Genomic DNA, 25505 nt, shown 5'->3' with positions numbered 1-25505 from the left:
CAAATACATGTCCCTTGAAAACTCATTTAAAAGCCTAAAACAATTTCAGTACTTCCAGGGCAACCAAATCCAAGAGAAAGATGGACAAGCTTATGCAACTTGTCACATACAACAGTTGTAATTGATGTGCTTTGATATATCTTCCTCTGAAATGATGACCTTCACCATTCTGCATTATAAGAACACATATTAACCAACATGAACGGTAGTAAATGAGAAGGCATTGGGCTAAGTTTGATCAAAGAGAAACTATTGAAGCACACACTGGTATTGTACAACTGAAGCAACTGACATATCAGTGATGATACACTACTACAAAAACATGATTTAAGGACATTGAAACCGTGTCCTTAAATACATACAAGGACTCTTTAAAAAAGAGTCCTCTATCCGGGAGTCATTGTAAGTCCGAAACGAGGACAGTGTTTATGTGTCCTCTTATCTATACGAGGACAGTGTTTATGTGTCCTAATAACTTTGGACGAGATGTCCTTATATCCATAAGAGGACACCTAAATTGCATCCTAATATTATGAAATAAGTGTCCTCTTTTCTATAGAAGGACACACAAAAGTGTGTCCTAAAAGATCTGGAAATGGAGTCCTTAAATGTATGAGGACACAAAAACAACACTCCCAAATGTGTCCTCTATTTTATACAAGAACACATAAATTGTGTCCTAAAAACTCTGAAAATAGAGTCCTTAAATCTATAAGAGGTCACACAAAATATACTATCAAATGTGTCATCTTTTCTATATAAGGACACAAATTATGTACTCAAAGTTCTGAAAATGGAGTCATTAAATCCATAAGGGAAACGATCTCATATTATAAAAAGTGCGCGCATTACAGCGAGTACGTACACATCAAACAAGTCTATATATAATATATAGAACATTCCTTAATACATGTCTAAGATCCAAAAGAAGTAGCCTGCAAAAACCAAAAGTCCAACATGCCGAGAATGTTCTACCATGACTAATTTGAAGCTAGCTGCTGCTGCTACATATATAACTGAATTCATACCATCAAAAACAAGTAATACCTGCAAAAACAACAAGTCCAACATCCAGAATTAATGTACTACTACTACTGATCGTAAGACACATAATTCAAAGCTAGTTGTTGCTACATATAAAACTCAATTCATACCCAGTTGCTACATATTCAAAGCTATGGAAAATTTTAAATATTGAACTTCACCAAAATCTGGAGGATGGGAAAGAAAAACTAACTGGAACCCAAACAAAGAAGGCAAGCTCAAAAGCATTCTACAAGGTCCAAAACAGTAATGTTAGTAATGTTTTCAAGTTTGGTTCCTAGGACCAGAATGACCAAGAAAAGAAAAGTTAATGACTATCTGGAAACATAGGTATCTATATATGCTCGTCTAAACATGCAACAATGTACTCACCAAAAGTGGAACATAGGATAGCCAAAGATATACGTGCCAACCTGGTTAGAGTTGATGCAAATTCCATGAATTAATATTTATCAATCTTAACACAAACTAAAGGAAATCATCAACAAGAAGCAATAAGAATTCTTACCATACACATCCACCAGCATAAAAATAGCTACTGGAAACCACATTGCAGGGCTGGGGAAACAAAAAAGAGGCCACATTAATTTTCCAAACAATAATGATTGGGATGAAAGACGTAAAACTGTGTAACTTTCCATGATAATTACAAAGACACTGCACAAAGAATAAAAACCTTATGCCAACCAATAAACTTTCAATAAAATGTGTAACCTTATTCCATGTAAAACTATGTAACTTTCAATAAACTTTCTTACTGATGTATCAAACCAAAACTTTATAAAATCCAGTCCAGTTACAATTTAGGGTTTGATACATACTTAAATCTATGGCAGTTCAACTGATAAAAAAAAAGATAGAAATGCATAAATAAAGACACCTTAGGAATCATGCGCAACTGTCCACACGTCAAAACATTTCGCTTCTTCAACTTCTCCTCTAAAACGTGTCCAATTCCTAGAAGCATCTTGATGGGAAGTTCATAAAAATAATCATGCCCCTAATATAAAAACCATACAATTTAAGTAAGCCAGACTGCACATAATATTCATGATGACAAGCACAACAGTTGCAATAAACTACATTTCAAAATGCATACCCTTTTGGGAGGAATGTTGCATTGACCATCTGGTTTAGCAGTTCTTGTTGTAAGGCGAGCCATGAGCATATTTCTAGCTATGCCAGCACTTGCAATGCATCCAGTAGTCTCAAAGATCTCTTGTATTATAATTGAGGCTAACATATCCATATCTACCCCTTCCAAGTATGTGACATCTAAAAATGCTTCGTCACAGCTTACCGCCTAAATTCAACAACATGCATATTAACAAAAACTCAACTGAAGAAGTAAGTATTAAAAAGATAAATAAAATTGGTTTCCAAAAGCGTACTTGTACTTTTCTGCAGTGCTTATGCAGAATGTCATAGAACTGATTAGCTACCTGCACAATAGATCATATGACACATAGAAATCCACTAAACTTGCTAAAGTAAGGATATAAGAAACGAAGAAGATAACTAGCAGCAATTTAAAGCATAAGACAATGATGTCCTCTAATAACCTACCTCCTCATACGCTTCAAAATCATAAGGAAGAATGACAAGGTGTGGACAAAGAGCCTTAGCATCTCTAACAAACATCGCAGCCCTCACTCCTGAAAATACACATTAAAAAGACTTTTAACCACACATGACACACCCAGTGGAAACAAAAGAATGATCGACAGAAAAAAAAAAAAAAAAAAAAAAAAAAAAAAAAAAAACTGCAATGAAAAATTGTTACCAAAACAAACCATAATCTCGAGTAGGGTAGTTTGCAGATGAAATTCAGCAGTGCCCTTTGGATTATCAGAATGACATACAGCTATAGGCCTATCCTTAAGTTCAGGGTGTTGCCTGATGACCACGGACACAAAAAAAAAAGTCCTACAGCATATTGACAAGTATTTTAGTAACACAGAAAACATCCAGCTAGTCTAAGATCTTCAGTTTGTACATTCCAAAACCAATCAACTTGACAGTTGAAATGAATCCATCATTAGACAGGGTAAAACATTTTAGCCTCCCTTGCAATTATGGTTTTCATATTAGCAACAACTTACTTCTACAAAAACATCAAACAAGAATCATCGAAAACTAACCTCTTAGACATTGGTACACTACGGAGAACTAGCTACTTAATTATTCAAGGGGAAAAAAAAAAAAGGAGATGGAACCAGACCTTCAAAGGCTTTAAGTATCTAATCATCTGCTATTCAAAAGCCTTGGTCTTTTATTTCCTGCAAGCACATATGTAAACGAAAGATGTAATTGCATTCAGCATTGATTCTTAGTTCATTTATATAATCCCAAAAAGATAAACTCATTAAGAACAAGTGATACTAACCATGAGCCATGAATCTGAACAAATAGCTATATTCGAATCTGAAAAAATAGCTATATTCGAAGCAACCACTGATATAACCCTGCCTTCTGCAAGTCCCTAATTGATAAATAATAGAAAGGGATCAGGGAAACTGAACTAGAGATTAACAATTTAGTGCAACAACTTCCCATAGACCTCCAGAACTCCTGTGAAGGAGAAATTTTACACCTACATAGGATGAAAGGAGTCTAATAGCCATAGCTATTCACAACTCAAATGTAATGAGCTTCGGAGAAACCAAAAAAAAAAAACATCAGATTAACTTCGACTCTGACCAGAAACCAAAACGAAAATAAAAATCTAACCTAAACTACTCCGATTTCAATGAAATTTTATATACATTAAGCTAACACACTAAACTGGATACTGGTTAATTTTTAGGGATTTTGGAGATCATTTGCTATGCTAATTAATTAAAAGAAAACAAAGCATAGAAACCTGCGAAAACAGAAACAAAAGAAATAAACAAGAAAACGATTTTAGGGTTTTTGGTTTTGAGAAAACAATCAAAATAAACAAGTTAGAGACAACCTACCCACTCCAACCAATCAATTGGATTATGCTAGCCGCTTCCGATTCAGCAAAACCTCATCTTTCTTCAGAGTTGGGATCAGAACCTCAACATGCTGCAACAACACATTCAGTCTTTTCAATTTATTAAGCAGTGCACATATATTCACTAGTTTAACAACACTCTTTCAACCCAAGACACAAGCATAACAAAAAAATTAGGAAAAAAAAAAAAAAAAGATCGAGTAACCTCCAAATTCTCCTCGTAACCTCACCTTCTACTGAAATTTTTCCCAGAATCTCTCAACCCAGAACATGTCTCACACCTTACTATGAGTGGAACCCTTGTTATGAGTCGCCGCCTCCTCCACCGAGTCGAATCAGATCGAAGGTGTTTTGAGCTCGAGTTTGTTCTCTTTTTTCTATTACAACTAAAAAGGGAAATAGAGTGAATGAAACATCTTTTCTCTTCTGGTGGGTTTCAATTGAAGAGGGAAAGTCGAAAGTTAGGGGAGGAGGGAACTGAAATTTGGGGAGGGAAGTGAAATTTGGGGGAGGGAAAACACGAAGTGCAGCGCGTTTTCTTATTTCAATTGGAGATTTGGAGCCGAATTGAATTTTAGGTTTTCTTAGGACACAGCATTAATAAAGTTGGTGTGTCGTTGAAACACTCCTGACCCACTAAAAAATTTCAATTACATCCCGAGTGTCCTTATAAATCTTCAAGGACTCCACATCAATTATGTGTCCTTATTTGGTGTCCTTGTAGCCTATAATTGTAGTAGTGATACCAACATCCACAATCAGTCATTACTTTGAAAAAGTGAAAAACAGCAGAAATCTTTACGAATCTATTCTCAGTTTTCATTTCAATAGTTTTGAACCCCCATAAGAACCAGCTGAAATCAAATAGCAAGTTAATTTACCACCACAAACAATACAATCGAATGGAATCTTGTGTCCACAGAATCAATTCAACTTTTGCTCCAAATACAACCTGCAAAGGTAGAAATAAATAAATAAAAAATCAATTACTGTCAGGATTAGGAAACCTCAACAACGTAAAATTGTGCAATTGGACCTTAAAGATAAACAAACTCAGTTTAAAGAAACTATCACAACTTTTCATTACTGAACCAGAACAAATTGCAGTAGTATAACACCAACCACATATAGCAACCACAAAAGACTAGAAATCAAAATATCAAGCAAAACCCTTAATTCAGTAGTCATGACTATAATTCATAGAAAACAGAACTGAAGTGACAACTTCCTAAGCTAGCGATGGGGCTATTTGAATTTAGTCTAGAAGAAACTTGAGATGGGGGGTAGTCTATTTGTCTTTATTGTTTGCTTAAAATGAAGTGTTCTGTTTTTTTGGTCGTCTTCTTCTTCCCAGAAAGAAAAGTGCGTTTTGTTTTATGGCTGGAAATAGAAAAAAGGGCAACAGCCTATAGTCTTAAAAAAAAGAAAAAGAAAAAAAAAAAAGCTCACCCTATCTAAGGTACCTCCCAGAGGTACTGTAAATTCTGAATTGAAGGGTTGTTTACTTGTCTATTGTGTGACAAAGAAAAAAAGAGAGAGAGCAAGAAAAGAAAATAGAAAAAGAAGAAGAAGATGGAGCGAGTATTGATCAATATGTTGTGTTACGAAAAATAAAAAGAGGAAGATGTAATATACTATATGTGGAGCTGGACAGTATACCTGGACACCTTTTTTATAATACTAGAGCAATTTCTGGGTTGAAGTCTAGCGATCAACAAAACCTGAAATTAAATAACCAAACAACCAGTTTAAAAGGTATCCAAATGAACCTGCAAACATCGTTCTAATGCTACTGACCCTTCCAAAATAAAACTGAAGACAAAGTTAGAAGTAATCTGACAAAAGCTAGAACAGGAAAAAGTTGCAGATGTAGTAGAATAGACAACAAAAAAAAGGACTGAAGCCAATATTTTTGATCAATGAATTGACAGTGTGATCTCATTTACAGCAATAATTAGTTAGCAAAAGCTGACCACAATTTGTCAGAACTAAAAGCTCTAGCTTTTGGCACCAAGCTGACCAAAATAAGACTGAGAAAAAGCACTTCCACAACCATATGCTTCCAACATCCCTCTTCGGTAACTATGATTCATTTGTTTTCTGATCATGTTTGAATCACATTCTATATCACAAATGACTGTCATTACTCTATATTCTTTATTCTCTTCAATAGTTGATATGCTCAAGAATCTCATTATTCATTCACAACTATATCAAACTCCAAAATACAAGAACAAAAAGCTGACAAAATCACATACCACAAATTTTCATTAAACCTGAAAGTCTGAAACCGTGAAGCAAAGATAGAAAAAAGCTACTGGACATGTCCCAAAAGTGCCACAGTCTTCAATTCTTCCAATCATACTTCAACACTGAAGGAATTCCACATTCTACATTTGCAAATCCAGAATCTGCGTGCAATAATCATATAAGAATATTTCAAGACAGTAGTTTCCCACGTAGAACTTTGTAACTCTTTTCTATTTTCAGTCAAGCATATAATAGGCTTCAAGAACAGAAATTTAACAACTGCAAAAGAACCCAGATGGAAAAGTATTAAATTCAAGGATACTGCATCAAAAAATTAATATGATGAAATACCATATCAAGGAATATATTTAGAACAAGAAAACTGAGGAACAGAGTATAAGAACAAAGCCATATAAGGTTTTACCCAGAACAAAGCCATATTTATAGGCAACCCCCACCCTTTCTAATAACTAATAAAAAAATCAAAACGAACATTGAACACAGGTCCGGGATATTTATACTCAATCAAGCTGAGAAACTTTCGAAAATAATCCTTATCAGCTCAGCTCATGGGATTCCTAGCCTTAACAGTGTTAGTAAATTTCACATTTTCAAATTATCCCGGTACCCATTGCAGTTGTCATGAAGCAAATAGTAACTGAAAATATAAGCCATTAGCCATGTTTTGTTCTATGAGTAACAATGTTCTGACCTTTCAATATAGATATACAGATAGATGTGACCAACCATATAAAGTTAGCAATGTCTTGAAACAATGAAATCAATGTGAAGAAAAGTAATATGAGTAGCTTACCACACAAGCTGGTGCTAGAGGAATAAATGTGAGATTTTTCTTTGCGGCCTCTGGTTGTATCTATATTTAAAGTCTAAGGACAAGGAAACAAAGGGTCAGTTTTCTAAAACACAAATATCCAAATCATATCCAAGTTTAAATCATTCTGAGTTCTTAAACTTCAGTACAAAAACATGACAGATCAATGTAACCCAATTGCTCAAGTGAGGCATACTAACAGTACGTCATTTCTGCTTTAGTTACTTAAAAAACCGAATGCTAACAAGCTGTGATAGAGCCCAAACAATGCAATGTCCAGTTCAGAAATGAAGGAGCTTATATTTAACATTACAATAAACCTCAGTAGTGTTGTGCCAATGCTAAGTAATCTAATTAGCAATGATAGAAGAACATTGTCATACTAAACAAGTGAGCACATCTAACCAACTATCATAGAAGCAAGCAAGTATATATGGTTACCTTCTGACAACTCTGAAAACACAAACATTGGGATGAAGTCCCTGGACATATCCAAAACGTAACAGAACTCAAATAAAGAAAAAGAGCTGGCATATGATGATAAAGACAGAACTCAAATACCCACCATAAATAAGGGGTACAACAACTACTAGCAACTTCTTACAAGACCCAGAAATACAAAAAGCCAATAGTTTATTTGTCGATCCTTCTTCGTTGTCTCCAGCAAACCCTTGAACCAGAAATATGAAAAGCCAAGTTACATCTATAGTCATAGTAGCCGAGCAATCTGATCATTAAAAATTAGAAATCTGGAAAATCAAATCAAAACCCAAACACCCATAACCCTAAAATTAACTCAAGTACCAAATTGCTCCATGAAACCTCTCTATTCAAACCCCAATGTGAATTTGATCGCCAAAAAAACAAAACCCAAAGTCAAATAGCTCAACCATGGAGTATAATCAGTTCAACAAGCCTCTTGAAAGAGATACTTACAATCGGAGCGGTGAAGAAGGCAATAGGAGCGGAGGAGAAGATTTGAGTCGGAGTCAATGGGTATGAGTCGGAGTCGGAGTCGGAGTCGGAGTGAGAGAAGAACAAGATGGGTATCACAATTCACAATATCAAGCTTTCATTCACAATTTGAGAATTGGAAGCGCGCCTATAACTTTTGGAGACCGCGAAATTTCTCGACTATGAAAACTTGCCGCTTGAAAATTCACTAAAGAAAAATGTAGGGCTGGGCACGGGCCGGGACGGGCCAGATTTGGGGTAAACCCGATCCCGGGCCCGGAATTATAAATCGGGACGGGCCGGGACGGTAAGGGGCTTTTTGAGATTTGATACCGACAGTACCGAACCCGATCGGTTTCGGGCCGGGCTCGGGCCCATTACGGGACTGACCCGGAAAAAAAAAAAAAAAAAAGAAGTTGCAAAGTTGCAAACTGCACTTCGGGAGTTCTGGGTTTTGTCCTCCTGCAATCAAAAGCATTCCTTTTCTTTCTTTGTTTTGCCTCAAAACAAAAACACAAATTAGTAAAATTCAGTGCAACATAGAGAGGGAGTTTAAAAAAGATTCAAACCTAAACCCATAAACAAACACAAAACTTTAATCCACCCTGCAAATTCTGCAAATTCTATTTTCCTCATTGAACATGCACAATTTGACAAACCCAGATCTTAAAAAAGATCATCAAGATTGATGGGGACAGATCTGGGCAATGTTTCTTGTGGGTGGTGCGATGATGGTTGTGCTACCTGTGTCGACCGAAGATGGTGAGGTGGTGATGTCTAGAGTGCCGATATAAATTCGAAATAGAGGCTGAATAAAGGATGAGAACGAGAGAGAGGACAGTGAACAGATAGGGAGGGAGAGGATGAACAGAGAGAGAGAGAGAGGAGCGTGAATCTCTCTGGAGTTTTTTTCTCTGATGACAAAGTGACAAACAGAGAGAGAGTTTGTTTATGACAAGAGAGAGAGAGTTGCGAAAGTGGGAGGCATGTGTGGTCTGATGGTCCCATACTCCCATAAAAGAAGAAAAGGAAGACAAGATATTGTACACATATATATGTATATAATATATAAATAAAAAAATATATATATAAATCGGTACGGGCCGGGCCTGTTCGGTATTTAAAACACTAATACCGATCCCGTCCCGTTTTTATTCAGTTCGGTACGGGCCGGGCTGAATAGTGATTTTCATATTTTTGATACCGTCCCGTCCCGCCTATTTTCGGTACGGGTTCGGGACGGGTTCGGTACTTCGGTTTAACTTGCCCAGCCCTAGAAAAATGTAAAGCAGTTGGTCACTAACACCAAAACGACAACGTATTTCTGCAAGTGTTATTAAACTTGTAGTGGCCAAACTAAAGCTGGTCACTATTAATTATGTATTTGGTCACTGCAATGAAATAATCAGGCGGGAGTTTGAAAAAATTTAGCGCTAACTATTTTAGTGACCAATAGGTAATGTTGGTCATAAATTCTATTCTATTACTGACCAATTACAAGTTGGTCACTAAGATTTGGACACTGATACCCATATTTGTTGTAGTGGCCCACTATTAATTTTCGTACACGAAGTCACAAATTATGAACTTTGGTACACCAATTGTAAAGCCCGACCCATTTCTCATACATGACGTTAGTCACCCCGTTAGACCGTATGCCATTTTGCAAAGAATCAAGGGTAGAATTGACATTTTACCAGAAACCCCTACCAATACTTAAGGCCCAAAGGTCCCAAAAAGTCAATCTCATTTCTCTCTCCCTTATCTGTTCGACAGCCACAGTTCTGAGAGATCAGAACATGTATTGACTGTTGGGGCAGAGAGAATAAGAATAAGAGAGTGTACTTTATCATTTTTACAACTGATAGCAAGGTTAAAAGTGATGGAAAATCACTGGAGGTATTTCAAATTGGGAGGAGATCCACCTATATTCCGAGGTATGTGAAAAAGCTACTTCCTTTTTTATCGATTTGTTTAGCTTTCGATGGTTTTGTCTCCATATATGGGTGTTGTCGTTGTCATTACTGTGGTCCAAAAGATTCCTTATTTGTTTATCAAGGTCAAGGTCAAAGATTGACTATCTAGGGTTAGTGAATATTGTTTATTTAGGGTTTTATTTTTGTCTTATTCTGCCTCCTTTTATAAACCATCATTTTATTGTCAGTGAATTTGGTTGAGATTGGTTGGGGATTTAAATGAGTTTCTAGTTTGGTGGCTATTAACTGGGTTTGAAGTGAATGAAACGTAGGGGCCGTAAAGGCCTTCAATTTTGTGCTTTAAGGTGGGCAGAAACTATTGTCAGCCATTAATTGAAGTCCCTTAATGACTGCGTCAGAAGGAAACAACAGAATAGCTGGGTTTTGTTATCAATTTTTTTTTTTCAAAACTGCGTTTGTTTTTTACTGATGGTGTTCAAAGATTTGTTTGACCTTGATTTGTAGTGTTATGTATAGCAGCTGAAAGTGAGTTGTTTTCAATTGGACAGGTGGTGATTTGTTTACAGTGAGGATTCATCATGGGGGTAGGTTTTATAGCAATGGAGGTGTATTCATCATGGGGGTAGGTTTTATAGCAATGGATGTGTTAATAGGCAATACAGGGGGGGCTGAAGGAGTAGTGTATGTGGATGGGGTTGACCCAGATAAAATCTCAGAACTGGGTTCAACTAGTGGGCAAATGACCTAGGTTATACTCATGGTCCTATAATGTACTGGTATAGGATCCCAAGGAGTGAACCAGGAACTGGCTACCTACCAGTTGTGACTGATGCAGATGTTATGGATATGCTGCAATTTATCCCTTCTAGAGATAGGATTTTGGATGTGTACTTTGTGTGTTTAGCTGGAAGGAGGCATTTTCAGGACTGGGAGTTGGATCATTTTGATGATGAGGTGGACCACCTGCTGTACCTTGGGCACTTCATTTAAGATTTGCCTTTATCAGCACTTGAAGAGGAACAATTGGGTTTTGTTGGTAAAGATGCAGACCAGGCTGGAAGTGATGTTGAGGACCATGTAATGGGGCAAGATGGGGGGAAACAGACATTGATGAACAGTTGCCAAATTTCTGCCAGGAACCATTGCTACAACATTTTTAGACACAAAAGGTGCTAAAATGGAGGGAAAAGCCGTACAGACGGATTTACCCCTAAAAAATTGCCACGTTTCACACCTTTTAACGGCGTCATTAACGTCGTGTACAAGTCTTTGGTCGGGAACAAATGTTTGTGTACCAAAGTTAATAATTTGTGACTTTGTGTACGAAAATTAATAGTGGGCCAAACTTCATGCACTGTTCTTAAAATTTTCCCATTTATAAATATTTTGGGCAATTCATGTTGTGGTGAAACTTGTAACACCAAATGAGCGCTTGAGCTTTAGGATTTGGGGTTTTCATATCCAATAGTTTAGGGTGTGTCTCCACCCTCTGTGGTGAGTTTTTCTTTGAGCTTTGTCTCAGATCTGAGGCTTTATGTCTCATTTTCATGATCGTTTTCTTTGCTCCAGCCCAATTCCTCTCCAAATGCCCATATTTACTTTCTCTTCTCTCATCCTCATACAACTCTACCTCCAAAGGCGTAGCTACACACGGGCTCTAGTGGGCTACAGCCCACCCCAAATTTTGAAAAAAACATTACTTAGTAGCTTAATTTTAGTTTAAAAAATTAAATATTAAAAACTAGCCCACCCCAAATTTTTATACTTAGCCCATATATTATTAAACTTAGTCCATATATTTTCTTTTTTCTTTTTTTAGTCACATATATATTATTTCTTTTCTTGAAGTATTTGATTTTATTTTATTTTCTATTCTGCTTTAAAAGACAACCTCCCATCCCAATTTTTTTCAACAAACTTCCTATTTTGTCCTTGTTTGTATTTTACATTTTTTTAGGGGCCGTGACCACTTACCCAATTTCAGCTTAAAAATTGTCCACTTTCTCCACTAAGAGTTTTTTAACCTCACTTACCCGATCTAACATCTTTTGACAATTTTGCCCCTATTATTAAATTGAAATTGATCAATCTCTCTCCACTCAGTCTCTCTCTCTCTCTCTCTCTCTCTCTCCCCCCCCCCTCCCCTCTTCGATCTATTTTCTCTCTCCTCCCATCCCAACGTGGCCCGCTCTCTCACCAAGCTCAACCTCCTGACGGCGTCGTTTACCGAGGGTTTCAGAGCCAACGAGATCCGATCCATCACCGAGGCCTGCCCCAAGCTTCAGCAGCTCTTCGCCGCTTATATGTTCGATCCCAGATACATAGGGTTCGTCGGGGAGGAGGCTCTCTTGGCCATATCGACCAATTGCCCGGAGCTCAGAGTCGTCCATCTCATCGATACGTCTTCGTTGGCCAACGCGCGTGGGGATCCAAACGACGACGGTTTCACATTGGAGGACGCTCAGATTGGGAGGGCGGCTTTGATCGACTTCTTCTCCGGGCTTCCTTTGCTGGAAGAGCTGGTACTAGATGTGTGTAAGAACGTGAGGGACAGTGGACTGGCCTTGGAGGTTCTTGCTTCCAAGTGTCCCAGACTGAGAGCTCTCAAGCTTGGCCAGTTCCATGGGCTGTGCTCGGCGGTTGGGTCCCAGCTCGACGGCATTGCTCTGTGTCAGGGGCTGGAGTCACTGTCGATTAAGAACTCTGCGGATTTGACAGATATGGGATTGATCGAACTCTGCACTACCTCTCTCCTCTTCGATCTATTTTCAGTCCGAGCGGGCCACGTTGGTGAAAGTTTTATTGAGTAGTTATACATGTCTATTGCGAGGCAATTATATGATTATTGGGAGGCAATAATATGAGTATTGGGGGGAAATAATATGCATATAAATTGATCGATTGTGCCTGTAGTGTATTCATTTTGGTTTTGGGAGTTTATGCAATTCACTGGAGGGCAATAATATGATTATTGGAGGCAATAATATGAGTATTGGGGGGCAATAATATAGTATTGGGGGGCAATAATATGATTACTGGGGGGCAATAATATGGTTACTGGGTATTATTAGGGGGCAATAAATTCAGACGCCGGAATCCGGTCACCAGTCCGGTAGCCGGATTCCGGATTCCGGTGACCGGTAGCTGGAGTATATCACCGGTCGCCGGAGTCCGCCACCGGAGTCAAGCAAGGTCTCCAATGACTTATTTCTCAAAGTGACAAAGAAGCATAGGGCAAAATTGTCCCAAAAATAAATAAAAATGAATTAAAAAATACTTAATTGGGTATTAGGGAAATAATCTCTTAGAGTGTTTTGGTAAGTGGGCAATCTCTTAGAGTGTTTGGGTAAGTGGGCAATTTTTAAGCTAAAATTGGGTAAATGATCATTTCCCCATTTTTTTTATACCTCCTACTATGATACGTGCAGTTCCTTTGAATATCAATTTTTTTTATCTTTGTCCGGTAAGGAACTATATACATAGAGAGGAGAGGAAGGATTAATATATGACCACACTACCAACTTTAAAGTCTAAACTCTATACATGGCATGAAGGGTCATCGACAATTCGTCAAAAGGGATAAATACAGGCATACAGTAGAGTATTTAATTGAGAACTACAAGTGCAATTGTGTTGGAGTATAGAAGAAGGGTCAAACTAGAGGCTACGTTCTCAACCCAAAAACCACAAAAATTTCTAGGTTCTTGCATAATTTAAAACCACCTGCATATCTCAAGTGATGTAACCTGCTCTTTACTCGTTCTTCTTTTCCTCTTTAATTTCTCATGGCTATGGAGTTATGAAGTGCATCACAAATTTTGAATAAAAAAATAAAAAATAAAAACTCTATGATTCATATTTGTCAATTGGCTAAAAACAATTGCGAAGGAAGAGAGTATTTTTAGAATAATGACTCTTCCGTATCAATGGTATTCATTCTATATATTCAGTTTTTTTTTTTTAAATTATAACAGAGGGTTAAAATAGGGATTAAATTTTGACAAAAATTTAGATAGGTCCCAAGAGCAAATTGGGAGGTCTGAATAGAACCACCCTTCAAGTAAATTAGGTCAACCTTTTTCTCTTTTTTCTCTCACCGTTTCTCCAAAATCAATAAGTCCCAGTCTCCCAGACGTCAGACGAAAAAGTTGTGGTATTCAGTCCAATCTGTCGACCACCGTTCTCCCTCTTGACCTCTTCACTCTTCAGGTACAAGCTCATCCTCTATTCCTCTTGGTTATATGATCTTTTGCACCTCTTCATTTTTTAATTCATATGTTTTTTGTTTTTAGCTCACAATTGCTTAATCAGTTAATCAAATCCATGAGTCTCATCACACTATTGCTACTTTATCAATATATTATATTAGCTTTCTGACTTTGTTTGAAAGGCGTAGATGTGTTGGTATATTAGGTATATATACATATATAATTAACCCCAGCGGCATCTTCAAAGGCTTTGAATCAAAGCCGCTTGCTTGCTTTCACCGAAAACCCTAAAAGATTCAACCTAGGTATATATATAAATTTTTTTATTGACCAAGTGATCAACGTTTGACTAGGGTCATTAATATTGGATTCTTTATCAGTTTCTTAGATTGTATTTTTCTTTTTCAATTAAGGTTTGGGATTATAGATTTGCTTGTTTTTGCTGATCAATTGGCTTTTCGTTTTATCCTTTGATGCATTGTTAGAGTGTGTTTGTGTGCTACTTGATTTTATAATAGATAGTTGCTTACTTGATTTTATTGTTGCATTTGTCAATTGGTGATGGTTACTACTTAGGTATTTAAATATAATGTCTGATCATAATTGACCAACCAAGAAAGCAAAAACTCTTGATTCATGGCTCAAGAAAATAAGAGAAGATCAGAATAGCAATACACCCCTTGCATCTAATGAGCATCATCATGTCAGTTCTCCTATACTCGAGCCTGGAGAGTTTGTTCCTACTACTCCTGCATCCAATACTGATAGTACAATACTTAATGAGCATCATCATGTCACATCTCCAATACCAGAGCCTAGAGAATCTGTTCCTATTGTTCATTCAACACGTAGAGATTCTATTCCTACTCCTCCCGCATCCAGTACTGATAGGGCAGTACTCAATGAGCAACCTCATGTCACATCTCTGACTCTTGAAGATATAGATTTTGTTGTTGGTGATTTGGAACGAGATCCAGGGAAACGAATTCAGATATATGAATATCCTGTTAATCAGCGTGACCATATTCAACGTGGTTATATAAAGTTGGGGCCATATCAACCTAAACTTTTTGAGTATCCAAGAGTTCGGTCAGGAAACCAATATCGTCGGTTCAATTATTCTTGGTTCACAGATTGGCCATGGTTAGAGTATTCTCCTTCTAAGAATAAAGCATTCTGCTTTCCGTGCTTTCTTTTTGCAAAGGGTCCAAAAGTGAATCCTGCACTAACTACTGATGGGTTTAATGACTGGAAAAGAGTTACAGATGGAAGGAATTGTGTATTTTTAAATCATGAATTGTGTATTGTCACGCACTTTTTCAATTTATAGATGATTTCATTAAGAGTTTTAATTTTATAATTTATAAATATTTTGGGCAATTCATGTTGTGGTGAAACTTGTAACACCAAATGAGCGCTTGAGCTTTAGGATTTGGGGTTTTCATATCCAATAGTTTAGGGTGTCTCCACCCTCTGTGGTGAGTTTTCGCTAAGCTTTGTTTCAGATATGAGGCTTTATGTCCCATTTTCATTATCGTTTTCTTTGCTCTAGCCCAATTCCTATCCAAATGCCCATATTTACTTTCATTTCTCTCATCCTCATACAACTTCCACCTCTCATGTTTTATCCCATCTTTTTCTCTTTTTTCCATAATCCCCTCACACTCGTTCTTGACCTGGGTATATACACCCAACTCTAAAATTAGGAATAGTTGTCGAACCGGTACTCCACCAATGTTTATGGACGTCACCGGACCAGTGACGTTGTGTTGCTTGGTGATCTCCACCACCACGATTGTCGTTTTTATGTCCTTTGGTACCTTCTCATGCAGACTGTTCAAGTATGGAGAATGATGGTGTACAATATTTAGAGTATCTACCAGCCAATATTGATGAGCTAGCATATCTAATATTCCCAAGTAGCTTCACCACTGCAAACCTCTTTTATATATACTCTCCTATATTTTTAGTCTCGAAACTTTATCCTACCAAAAGCTCTCTAGCTCTTTTTATGTACGTGATAACGTTATACAACAATTAGCCATCACATCCCAAAAAACCCAGAACACTAGGCCTGGGAATTCCACACGGAGAAACCGATGCTGATCCAGTCTGATCCGAGCCGAAATCGATTGGGTCAGTATGAAAACTCATTTCGCCGGCATCCCGAACCAAACCATACCGAAATATGTGTAAACGGGTCAGCACCGGTATGGGTCAAATACATACCATATTGTCCGACCCAACCTGAATTTTCTAACGGTTTAAATAGGAAGCACGAGTTGTCGTAAGCTTCAACCCTGAACTCCCAATTGCTTCGCATTCTCAACTCAGATCCTAACCATAAAACAACTCAGCCTCCATCCCTAAAACAAAGGCTCTCTGTCCTCTCATAGAGACCAAATCAGAGTTTAAGCGTGAAGACTTCTTGATTTGACTCCAACTCGAATAGGCGATTAACAGTAGCTTCTCACTCTCTCAATCTCTCAGATTCTTCAAGCCTCTCACTCTGAATCAATGAAAAAATTGCAAGTCTCTCACTCTCTCAAATTTTTCTGTTTTCTTTCATGGCTCATGCTTTATAGTTTGTAGTAGCAGTAGCTTTTACTAAGAAGAAGGTTTACACTTTACAGAGATATGACCAAGTCACCATTGTTGAGCAATACTTTGAAATAGCAGTAGCTTTTACTTCTTATGGAGTTGTCAGCTATGATGGAAAGTTCATGTTATAATAGCAGTGGCTTTTACAGAGTTGTATGCTATGATGCAATGTTAATTATATCATATCTAATTGTTGATTAATTTACTTATTTCGATCAATTTAATTACTTGTAACATTTTTGTTGCTTAATTTACTTGTTTCAGTTAAAAACAGTAAGAAGAGATCTCAAGTACAAAAATAAGCAGATTCTAATCTAGTTGTTTCTTCAACTGGTACTTCTCGCTCAATCCCTGAGAAAGCAGAAGAAGATGTCACTCAAGCAGGAGCAAGAGCTCCATCTTCGTCTGACAAGGTTAATAGCAATCCTCGAGCTGATAGAAAACGTAGTTCGGTGTGGGAGCACTTTGTGGAATACAAAGATGTAAAAGTCACTAAATTAAGTGAAGGGTCAAGAAGATATTGTAGAAGAATTTAGGAGGGGTAAGTGTAGATATTGTCCTAAGGGTTTTGTAAGAGACTATGCTTGTGATTCTTACAAAAATGGGACTCAAGGAATAATTAGGCACATAAACAAATCATGCAAGTATTATCCAGGAAGGAAAGCGATAGATAAAAATCAGAAAGTGCTTGCTGGTGATAAAGGTAAGTTTAATTCAATGAAAATGGTAGCATTTAATCCTGATGAAGTTATGAAAGCTTGTGTTGAAATGGTTGTAGTTGATGAGCTTCCTTTTAGCTTCGTTGAAAAGCAAGGGTTTAGGCATTTTTGTCATGTTGCAGTGCCGATTTTTAAGGTCCCTTGTAGGAAAACTTTGGTGAAACAGTTTCTTACATTGTATGATAAGACGAAGAAGAAGTTGAAAACTTATTGGTCTGCCTAACTACTGACACTTGGACAAGTACTGTTCAAAATTTCAACTACATGGTGCTAACAGCACATTTTATCGATGATGAGTCGGAAATGCATAAGAGGATAATCAATTTCTGCACTATTTCTAACCATAGTGGGAATTCCATAGGTCTTTTGATTAAGTCTTGTTTACTTCAATGGGGGATTAACAAGGTTTTAACCATAACAGTAGATAATGCAGCAGCCAATAAGTGTGTTATTGAGTTGTTAGGTCCAAATTTAACAAAAGAAAAAAATCAGAATCAATCTTAAGGGGTCAGTACATGCATGTTAGGTGTACTTCCCATATTTGTAATTTGATTGTTGGAAGTGGGCTGAAGAGATTGAATAGAGCAGTGCTAGCCATTAGAAATGCGGTAAAGTTTGTTAGGTCTTCACCAGCAAGGTTGGATAGCTTTAAAGCATGTGTAGAGTAGGAACAGATCCCTTGCATAGGCTTGGTTGTTATGGATGTTCCCACGAGGTGGAACTCAACATTCTTAATGTTGGAAGCTGCCTTGAAGTTCAAAGCAACCTTTGCAAGGATGAAGGAGCAACCAGATAGCGGCTTTTCAGCCGATTTCAAAGAGCCTGAGGAAGGAAATTTGGTTCCAAGCGAAGGCAAGAGGCCTAGAGTAGGGCCTCCATCCGATGAAGAATGGGATAAGGCGTAAGCATTTGTGAAGTTTCTTAGGGTGTTCTATGAAGTTACTCTAAGAGTTAGTGCAAGTAATCTTCCCATAATCCATACCACTTTTCATGATGTGTTGTCAATCAAAGAGAGGCCCCTACAAAGAAGAGAGGTCAAAGAGAGGTTGAAAGCTCATCTTTACAAAGCACTATAACAAGTACTGGTAGCAGTGGAAGACAATCTTACATCAATGATTGGAGAAAAGTAGTTTTTGAGCTTGATGAGGCTGTGGTTTCACATGAAGTAGATAAATACCTACTGGACTCTCTTGAATTCACAAATGAGAAGGAAGGGTTTGAGTTCCCAATTCTGTTATGGTGGAAGATCAATGGACCCAAATACCCTATACTTGCAACAATAGCCAAAGATGTATTGGTTGTTCAAGTTTCAACAGTTGCATCGGAGTTTGCTTTTAGCGCGCACCGGAGGAAGAGTTCATTGACTCCTAAATTTGTCGAAGCATTGATTTATCTACAAAGTTGGTTGAGGGGGAATGATATTAGCTGCATAGAAGATGCACCATGCATCAAAGATTATGAGTTCTATGAAAAGTGTGAGAAAGGTAAAGAATTCTAATTTTCTGTGTTTGTGTTTTTACGTTTCAATTTTTGCAATTATGTTTTACATTCTGATATCAGTTTCTTGTGTTTTGTACTTTGGTATGTAGATCATGTAACCTTAATCTCTTTAGGCTCTTGTCCTCCTCCAAAAGCTAAGGGAAAGAATGGTACCGAAACTGATGATGAAGTTGTTGAAGTCAGTGAAGATGACTCTTAAGAAATGATGTCTGATGATTTAGAAAACAGTTGATGGTGATCAGTTTCTGACATTATGTTTTCTGCAACAAGCATGGACTTCTTAGGCTTTCAGTTTTCAGTTTTCAACTTGAACATTTCATATTTTTATGAACTTATTTAGCCGTTTAGGCATTTGGCTACTGAATTTCAATTTGTCTAAGCTACTGAACTGATTTCAATTCGCTACTGTGGTTTGTGAACATTGCTACTGTGGTCTGTGAACTTATCTACTAAACTGATTTTATTATGTGAGATTTGTTATTTACTTATTTTAGTTATTTGTAGTTCTAAGTTCTTTTTTATTTGCATTTTGGACTGAAATGTGCATGAAGTTCACTGGAGAACTAATTAATTAGGAAGGCAGGCAAATTTACAATGCTACACTTTTTCAGGTTTCTGGAATTTCTGTCATTAGAACTGTTGAAACCGTTTGGTACCGAAACTGTACCCAACCGATCTGTTTAGGGACTGATCGGCATCCCGAACAAAACTGAGCCAAATCGATCCCAGGACTATAGAACACAGTTGAGGAAGGGCTTACCTGTTTACTAATTGTATACCTGTGAAAATCCAATTAGTATACCGTGGCATAGCTAGAAATTTTGTTAAGGAGGGTCAAATTTGTGTCGATGTTAGATTAAACAAAAAAAAAATTAATCTTCGACAAAATTCCCAAACCTATGGTTGATGCCACAAATGGCCTCACAGTGGTGTCTTTCTCCGGTGCATTTTGCGTTGACTGGGGGCTTGCTGGAGGTCCTTTTTTCCTTTTTTTTTTTCCTTCTCCTTCTGTTTGTTGGTAGCGGTGATGGAGGAGTTTTGACAGATCCAGTTTTTGATCCGATGTTGGCTCCTGCTGGGAGGATGGTGAAAGGCGCAATCGACGAGCGCCTGATTGTTGGAACTCGCGTTGTCAACTTTGACGGCGTGGACGATTGCAGGGTTGCAGGTGGATGCTAGATTGACGGGGGCTGGTTCGCCGACGAATGCGGGGTAGCTTGTAGGGGTAATATTAGTCAGCGGCTCGGGCGCACGGTAGGGAAGGCCTTGTGGCAGTGCGGGCTTGCAATGGCTGAGGCTCGTGGCCTGAAAGCTCTACGAAGAGGCTGTGGGGTGTCCATAGCATTTTCGCCGACTTGGGCATCATGTTCTTCTCCTGGGCTCAGTGTTTAGGCCTTAAGGGCTGCTAGGACTTCTCTGGATTGGAATTTTGCCTATGTTTGGGGTACTGTGCATTTTGGATGCTAGGCTGCCTGTGGACTAGCAATTGGGCTGAGGTTGACGGGAGCTTATTATTTCCGGCGGTTCTGATGAATGAAGATGGAGCGGAGGGTGTCATATCATTCTCTACTCCTTATGTTATTTGATTTTGATATTTGGTCGCAAAGACCAGTAGCTCTGAGGGTTTTTTATTCCTACTTCGGAGTTCCTAGGTTTTTGTTTGGAATAATGGTGCGTGAACTTTATAAAAGGTTGGTGTATTGGGAGTATGTTAGATTTTTGTTCTTTTTTAGAATAGGAGTCTTAGGGTGCTCTGATGAACGATTTTTTCTATCGACCTCTTAGAGGTGTTTCGTTTTTGTACTGCTTGCTATATCTATAGAATAGACTGACCTCTTTTGATAAAAAAAAAAAAAAAGATAAAAAAAGGAGGGAATGAAAATATAGAAGAATTTTTTTTTTTATTGCTGAGAATTTTCTCGCGTTTTAACAATTAAAAGGTTAATAGTAATTTTATTTTATTTCTTTTTCTCAATAAAAAAAACTTTATTTTATTTCAAAATGAGCAAAATGATTAAATTCTTATAAATATGTCTCATATAAATTAGAAAAATATAACATAAATAGTCTTTTAACAATATTGAGCAGGGGGGTCACCCCCCCCCCCCCCCCCCACCCCACCTCTCCATCCGCAATAAGCTAGGTACGCCCATATAGGAGCTTACAGATTTATTGACTTACAGACTCTTTAGACTAATCAGTTTGTAGTAGATGGACTCTATAATAGGACAGATTAATTGAAAACATCAATCAGTTAGAAATCAAAGCTAACTAAAGTTTTGTCCAACTTGTACAGATCTACATGTAGCTGCTCAAATTAAAAAACAAAATAAAATGAGATTGATTTCTGGTTTAAGCTTGTGGTTCTAATTTTTATCGATGATTTAGCATGCAGCAAGCGCCGAATGGGTTTATCTTGGGCCTAGGAAGCCTTTGGGTTCCCCTTGACAAAGTCAAAAAAAAAAAAAAAAAAAAAAAAAGTACTCTAGTGCGAAGCCAGAATCACGTATTAGATCAAACTTTTGGAAATACAAACTCTGCTATACCACCAGTATGTCTCAACCTTTTTGACATCAAGTTTGTAACAGCTACGTCATGTCGCCATCTTGAGTTAGAAACTAGTCCTTAGTGCTTGATCAATCCTCATCCAAATCTTTACCAAGACAATTTGAGCTTTGAATCCCATAATCACGTCATCCACTAATGACTAATTGATTAGACAACTACACTTTTTCTTTTCTTTTCTTCTAATCTCATAACCCTCGGCCGCCTATTTTCAGTTAGATCTCAGATGAGGAAACCAGAGATGAGGGTGAGGAGCACGAATGAAAAATAAAGAAGAACGAGTTAACTTTTCCGCAAGTCCTTTTCTACCATAGAACAAAATGAATTACTGGTTGAGATATTTGTAATTGAGATCATTTTTTGGTTTAACAGTGTAGTTATATATATATTTTGACAATGATCGGTGATCTCTGCATGAACTCATGAAGCAAAGCTTGAACTCTTCTTAGTATTGTGAAACCAAGATCAATATTAGATTCACATTTTAAACCTCACCATTAATTTCAATACAACAATTAAGTTTGGATCTTCCCGTGTTTACACTATGTCAAAAAGGCCTTCAGACGACAGAACTGTTCTGTCGTCTGAACGAACCAAAATGTGTCGTCTAGTACGATGTCATGTCTTGGGCGTATCGAACGACAGAAGAGTTCTGTCGTCTGAATTTTCAGACGACATAAAAAATGTGTCGTCTGATGAGTTTTGCATTTTGGGAACATTGTGATCTGTTTCTTTAAAAGCATTCAAACAACTGTTTTGTATTGTCTGATAAACAAAACAATGACAGTATTTTTTGAAATACTATTCTGTGAAGCATATTGCAAGACTTATTTGTGTGGTGTGAATGCCTTTAAATAAGAAATATGAAGACTCATATGTAGTGTCTTCTCTCATATAACAACACTTAAAGGTTGTGCTAATTTACTTTACACGACAATTATATGTGGTCGTAATGTGTATCAGAGGACAATTAAGTGTCGTTCTATGGTTTATTTGTATGACATTTAAGTGTTGTGTGAAAGATTTTTCAATTATACATATGTGATGTTGGGAAATGGTTTAGACAATAGATTTTTGTTATGTCAATCTCATTACGACGACAAATTTTTGTGGTCTGAATATAACAAGGACCACTAATAGTACGTGTTTTATATTGTCTGTAATCACGTCCAATCACACTTATTTGTTGTTGTTATACACTTTAGCCAGTACTTTGAACTAACTTATGTTGTTGTTTTGGCTTTCAGACTACAATTTGTTGTCCCATTGTCAAACAGACAATAGACTTATTATTGATTTTTGTGTTATGTCTGTGCAGCTACAACCACACATTTTGGTGTGCTTTTGTTGTAGCTTGCAGTTTGTGATGACACATTTTAGTAGTCCCCTGTACAATTGGTATGCATGCATTCTGGAAACTAAAATTGGCTATTCCTGAAACCATAAAATCCACATCCAAAATCATTCATTGCAATTTCCATTAATCCACCATTGTCTCAGGTACATAGTTCTAATCATCAACATCAGAACTTAATCATCAACATCACAGTTCTAAACGGCCCATATATACTAAACTGGGCAGCCACCAAAATATATGCATGCAGTACTGCTTGCTAATAAACCAGAAGCACAACACAATGTGGGCAACCAACTAAACAACATAGCAAAATAGCTAGCAGTACTGCAATCAAAATCTGGCCTATATATATATATATATATATATATATATATATATATATATATATATATATATATATCAACTATCCATGTCCAAAAGTTGATGCACTAGTTAATAAACCTACACATGCACTAGTTATCTCTGAACTTCATAACATACTTTGCCCACTCTGCCCGGACAACATCAACATTCTCCATTGTGTAATAGTGATTTGCTTTTCTTTCCCACTGCAAGGACAGAAGTTTAGTTATGCATAACAATGGATAATTAATCCAATAAATCACTAGTACAATAAATTAGTTACTGATTACCTTAGCACTCCACTCTTGGTTTTTGTCCTCTACTATATCCCTCATGTAATGCATAATCCAATATCCACAAGTCTTATCACCCATCTGCTCCGGAATGCCCTGAAAGAAATAAATATTTTCAGTACCTAATAAACCTTGCCTGAACTAGAAAAATGCATATATAAATAGTTAGCTAGATGGGGAACACATACTGCACAGTTTTTCCATTGAACAGTCTTTCGGCCTTTCCTATGTTTTTGGGCATTGAATATTTTGATGGAGCTTCAACAACAACATAATACACAAAATTATGATGAAACTAACAACTTATAAATTGAGAATCGATAAAGATTGCAAAAAAAAAAGAGGACTAAACTGTTTGTACATAATACCAACAAAAAACCAACAAGCTAGCTGCACTTACTTGTCCACAATAGTTCTCCATTCACCGGTGATGAGTCGCCTCTTTAGCGGATCCATAAAATACACAACTGATCTAGGTACTTGCATTGCTATATTTATGAGATCAAAAGTCAATATTTACAAAAACAAAAATGCATGAATGAAGCTTTCGTACCCTGAATTATAGGGGACCAAAAAAATCTGACCAGGCTTCCCTCTTTCATAAGAAACTGACAACGAACGAGCCCGTTCAGTCGGATTTCCACAGCCAATGACACCAGTATTAGCAGGATCTACGAAGCCAATCATGTCAAGCATCTTCGATTTCTTCAACACTTGATAAAGGAAGCTGTAAAACCACAAGTCTCAAAATATCATTCAATAACACTGAATTAACAACTCCATTTAAAATGCATTACAGACCTCATATACATCACAACGCAGCCGGCAGAAACCTCCTCCATGTTGGTCATGGCATACACATCCCTTCTGAAGATGGCGACCTTCTTTCGATATCCAAATAATTCCTCACCTAAGGTTGTGTGGATGGTGATCCCATCCTTTAAGTTATCATTAGCCCATGTGGCCAACGTCTTAAGTGGTGGAGGCAAATTGGGTGGCAGCTTGTCCAAATCATCATGATCAAAAAAATCATCATATGTATCCTTCTTTTTCCTCCTCACAATTTTATGCTTTTGTTGCTGCAATTGATATAAAAAATAACATTGCATGATTAGTATTTCTATATGATGTAATATAGCAGCTCATATGGTCATTTTGGTAAGAATAAAAAGGTTAAAAATGACAAATAATTTAAGCAAACTACATTACCTTTGCATCAGCTGCAGTGGGTATAACCCAGTCTCTAGGCCAAGCAACGCATGTACCAATTGCATCGCAGACAAACAGAATCTCATCCTTAATAGGAATTGGTAGCAAAGCATTGGCAACAATAGATTTGGTGATCGACACTCGGACATTTTCCTCAACCAATGGAACACCATGGATGGTTTGCTTGCTGGACTCAACATCCACTTGAATGATCGTTCCTTCAGCCACTATGTTGTCCAATGAATCTATCGCAAGTTTACACCCTGACTGGACAATATTGGTGGACTGAACCTGCTAATTCAAACCAAAAAATATGTAAGCATTAGTCACATTTGAGGTAGCAATGTCATCAATATGGTTGATCAAATGTAATTGTAAAGAAAAGAAAAGAAAACTAATTGTAAGGAAAAAGAAAGTAAAGCTAGGGTAGCGATTAATTACCGGCACTTGCACTTGCTCCACAACTGCATTTTTTTTTGGAGTTAAATCATTCCTAACCTCCTCCTCAATAATCGAGGTTAGTTTGATGTTCAGCTCCCCATCCACAAAGACTTCATTCTCTTCAACTACTTTCTGCTGGTCCTCCCCTAAATCTAACTTCTTCTTGGCAGTTTTGGCGGCTTCAATTTCAATAGCTTTCAAACCAGCCTGTTCAAGTAGCCTTGAACAGCTGCCCTGACCAGAGCCTAAATCATTCAGCGGTGTCACAGGTTT

The 25505-nt window shown here is 37.3% G+C and overlaps 2 protein-coding genes across 13 annotated transcripts; both read right to left on the bottom strand.

Moving 5' to 3' along the window:
* Positions 1–802: 802 nt before the first annotated feature.
* Positions 803–9061, bottom strand: LOC133708701 (DNA repair protein REV1-like). Of its 12 annotated transcripts, XM_062134193.1 has the most exons (19): positions 8043–9061; positions 7672–7776; positions 7548–7588; positions 7089–7161; positions 6283–6435; positions 5684–5745; positions 4906–4976; positions 4255–4410; positions 4005–4095; positions 3431–3526; positions 3266–3323; positions 2828–2970; positions 2611–2699; positions 2436–2486; positions 2144–2347; positions 1925–2044; positions 1553–1602; positions 1417–1457; positions 803–1047 (listed from the first exon to the last, which is right to left on the bottom strand). In XM_062134193.1, the coding sequence occupies exons 12-19, from the start codon at positions 2838–2840 to the stop codon at positions 1031–1033; spliced, it is 585 nt and encodes a 194-aa protein (XP_061990177.1). In that variant the 5' UTR covers positions 2841–2970; positions 3266–3323; positions 3431–3526; positions 4005–4095; positions 4255–4410; positions 4906–4976; positions 5684–5745; positions 6283–6435; positions 7089–7161; positions 7548–7588; positions 7672–7776; positions 8043–9061; the 3' UTR covers positions 803–1030. The 12 variants fall into 12 exon arrangements, with proteins under 12 accessions (XP_061990177.1, XP_061990184.1, XP_061990173.1 ...); XM_062134200.1 differs by having other exon boundaries at positions 803–1273; positions 4255–4976; XM_062134189.1 differs by having other exon boundaries at positions 4255–4976.
* A 14292-nt stretch (positions 9062–23353) lies between these two features.
* Positions 23354–24041, bottom strand: LOC133708849 (uncharacterized). The gene is made up of 4 exons (XM_062134397.1): positions 23983–24041; positions 23771–23840; positions 23580–23678; positions 23354–23495 (listed from the first exon to the last, which is right to left on the bottom strand). The coding sequence occupies exons 1-4, from the start codon at positions 24036–24038 to the stop codon at positions 23400–23402; spliced, it is 321 nt and encodes a 106-aa protein (XP_061990381.1). The 5' UTR covers positions 24039–24041; the 3' UTR covers positions 23354–23399.
* Between the last annotated feature and the right edge of the window lie 1464 nt (positions 24042–25505).

The sequence above is a fragment of the Rosa rugosa genome, chromosome 5 (assembly GCF_958449725.1).
Source record: "Rosa rugosa chromosome 5, drRosRugo1.1, whole genome shotgun sequence".
Classification (NCBI taxonomy): domain Eukaryota; kingdom Viridiplantae; phylum Streptophyta; class Magnoliopsida; order Rosales; family Rosaceae; genus Rosa; species Rosa rugosa.
Note: the sequence above shows the minus strand (reverse complement) of the source record. Positions and strands in the feature narration are given on the sequence as shown.

Bases quoted from the DNA above. Each gene is read 5' to 3' on its own strand.
- LOC133708701 (XM_062134192.1), bottom strand. The intron at 1,603-1,924 runs GTGTCTTTATTT...TTGTTTCCCCAG, and splicing joins AGTTGCGCATGATTCCTAAG to CCCTGCAATGTGGTTTCCAG. The intron at 1,458-1,552 runs GTAAGAATTCTT...AACTCTAACCAG, and splicing joins TATGCTGGTGGATGTGTATG to GTTGGCACGTATATCTTTGG.
- LOC133708849 (XM_062134397.1), bottom strand. From the start codon at position 24,038: ATGGATCCGCTAAAGAGGCGACTCATCACCGGTGAATGGAGAACTATT. The intron at 23,679-23,770 runs GTATGTGTTCCC...TATTTCTTTCAG, and splicing joins TTCAATGGAAAAACTGTGCA to GGCATTCCGGAGCAGATGGG. The intron at 23,496-23,579 runs GTAATCAGTAAC...CTGTCCTTGCAG, and splicing joins ACCAAGAGTGGAGTGCTAAG to TGGGAAAGAAAAGCAAATCA.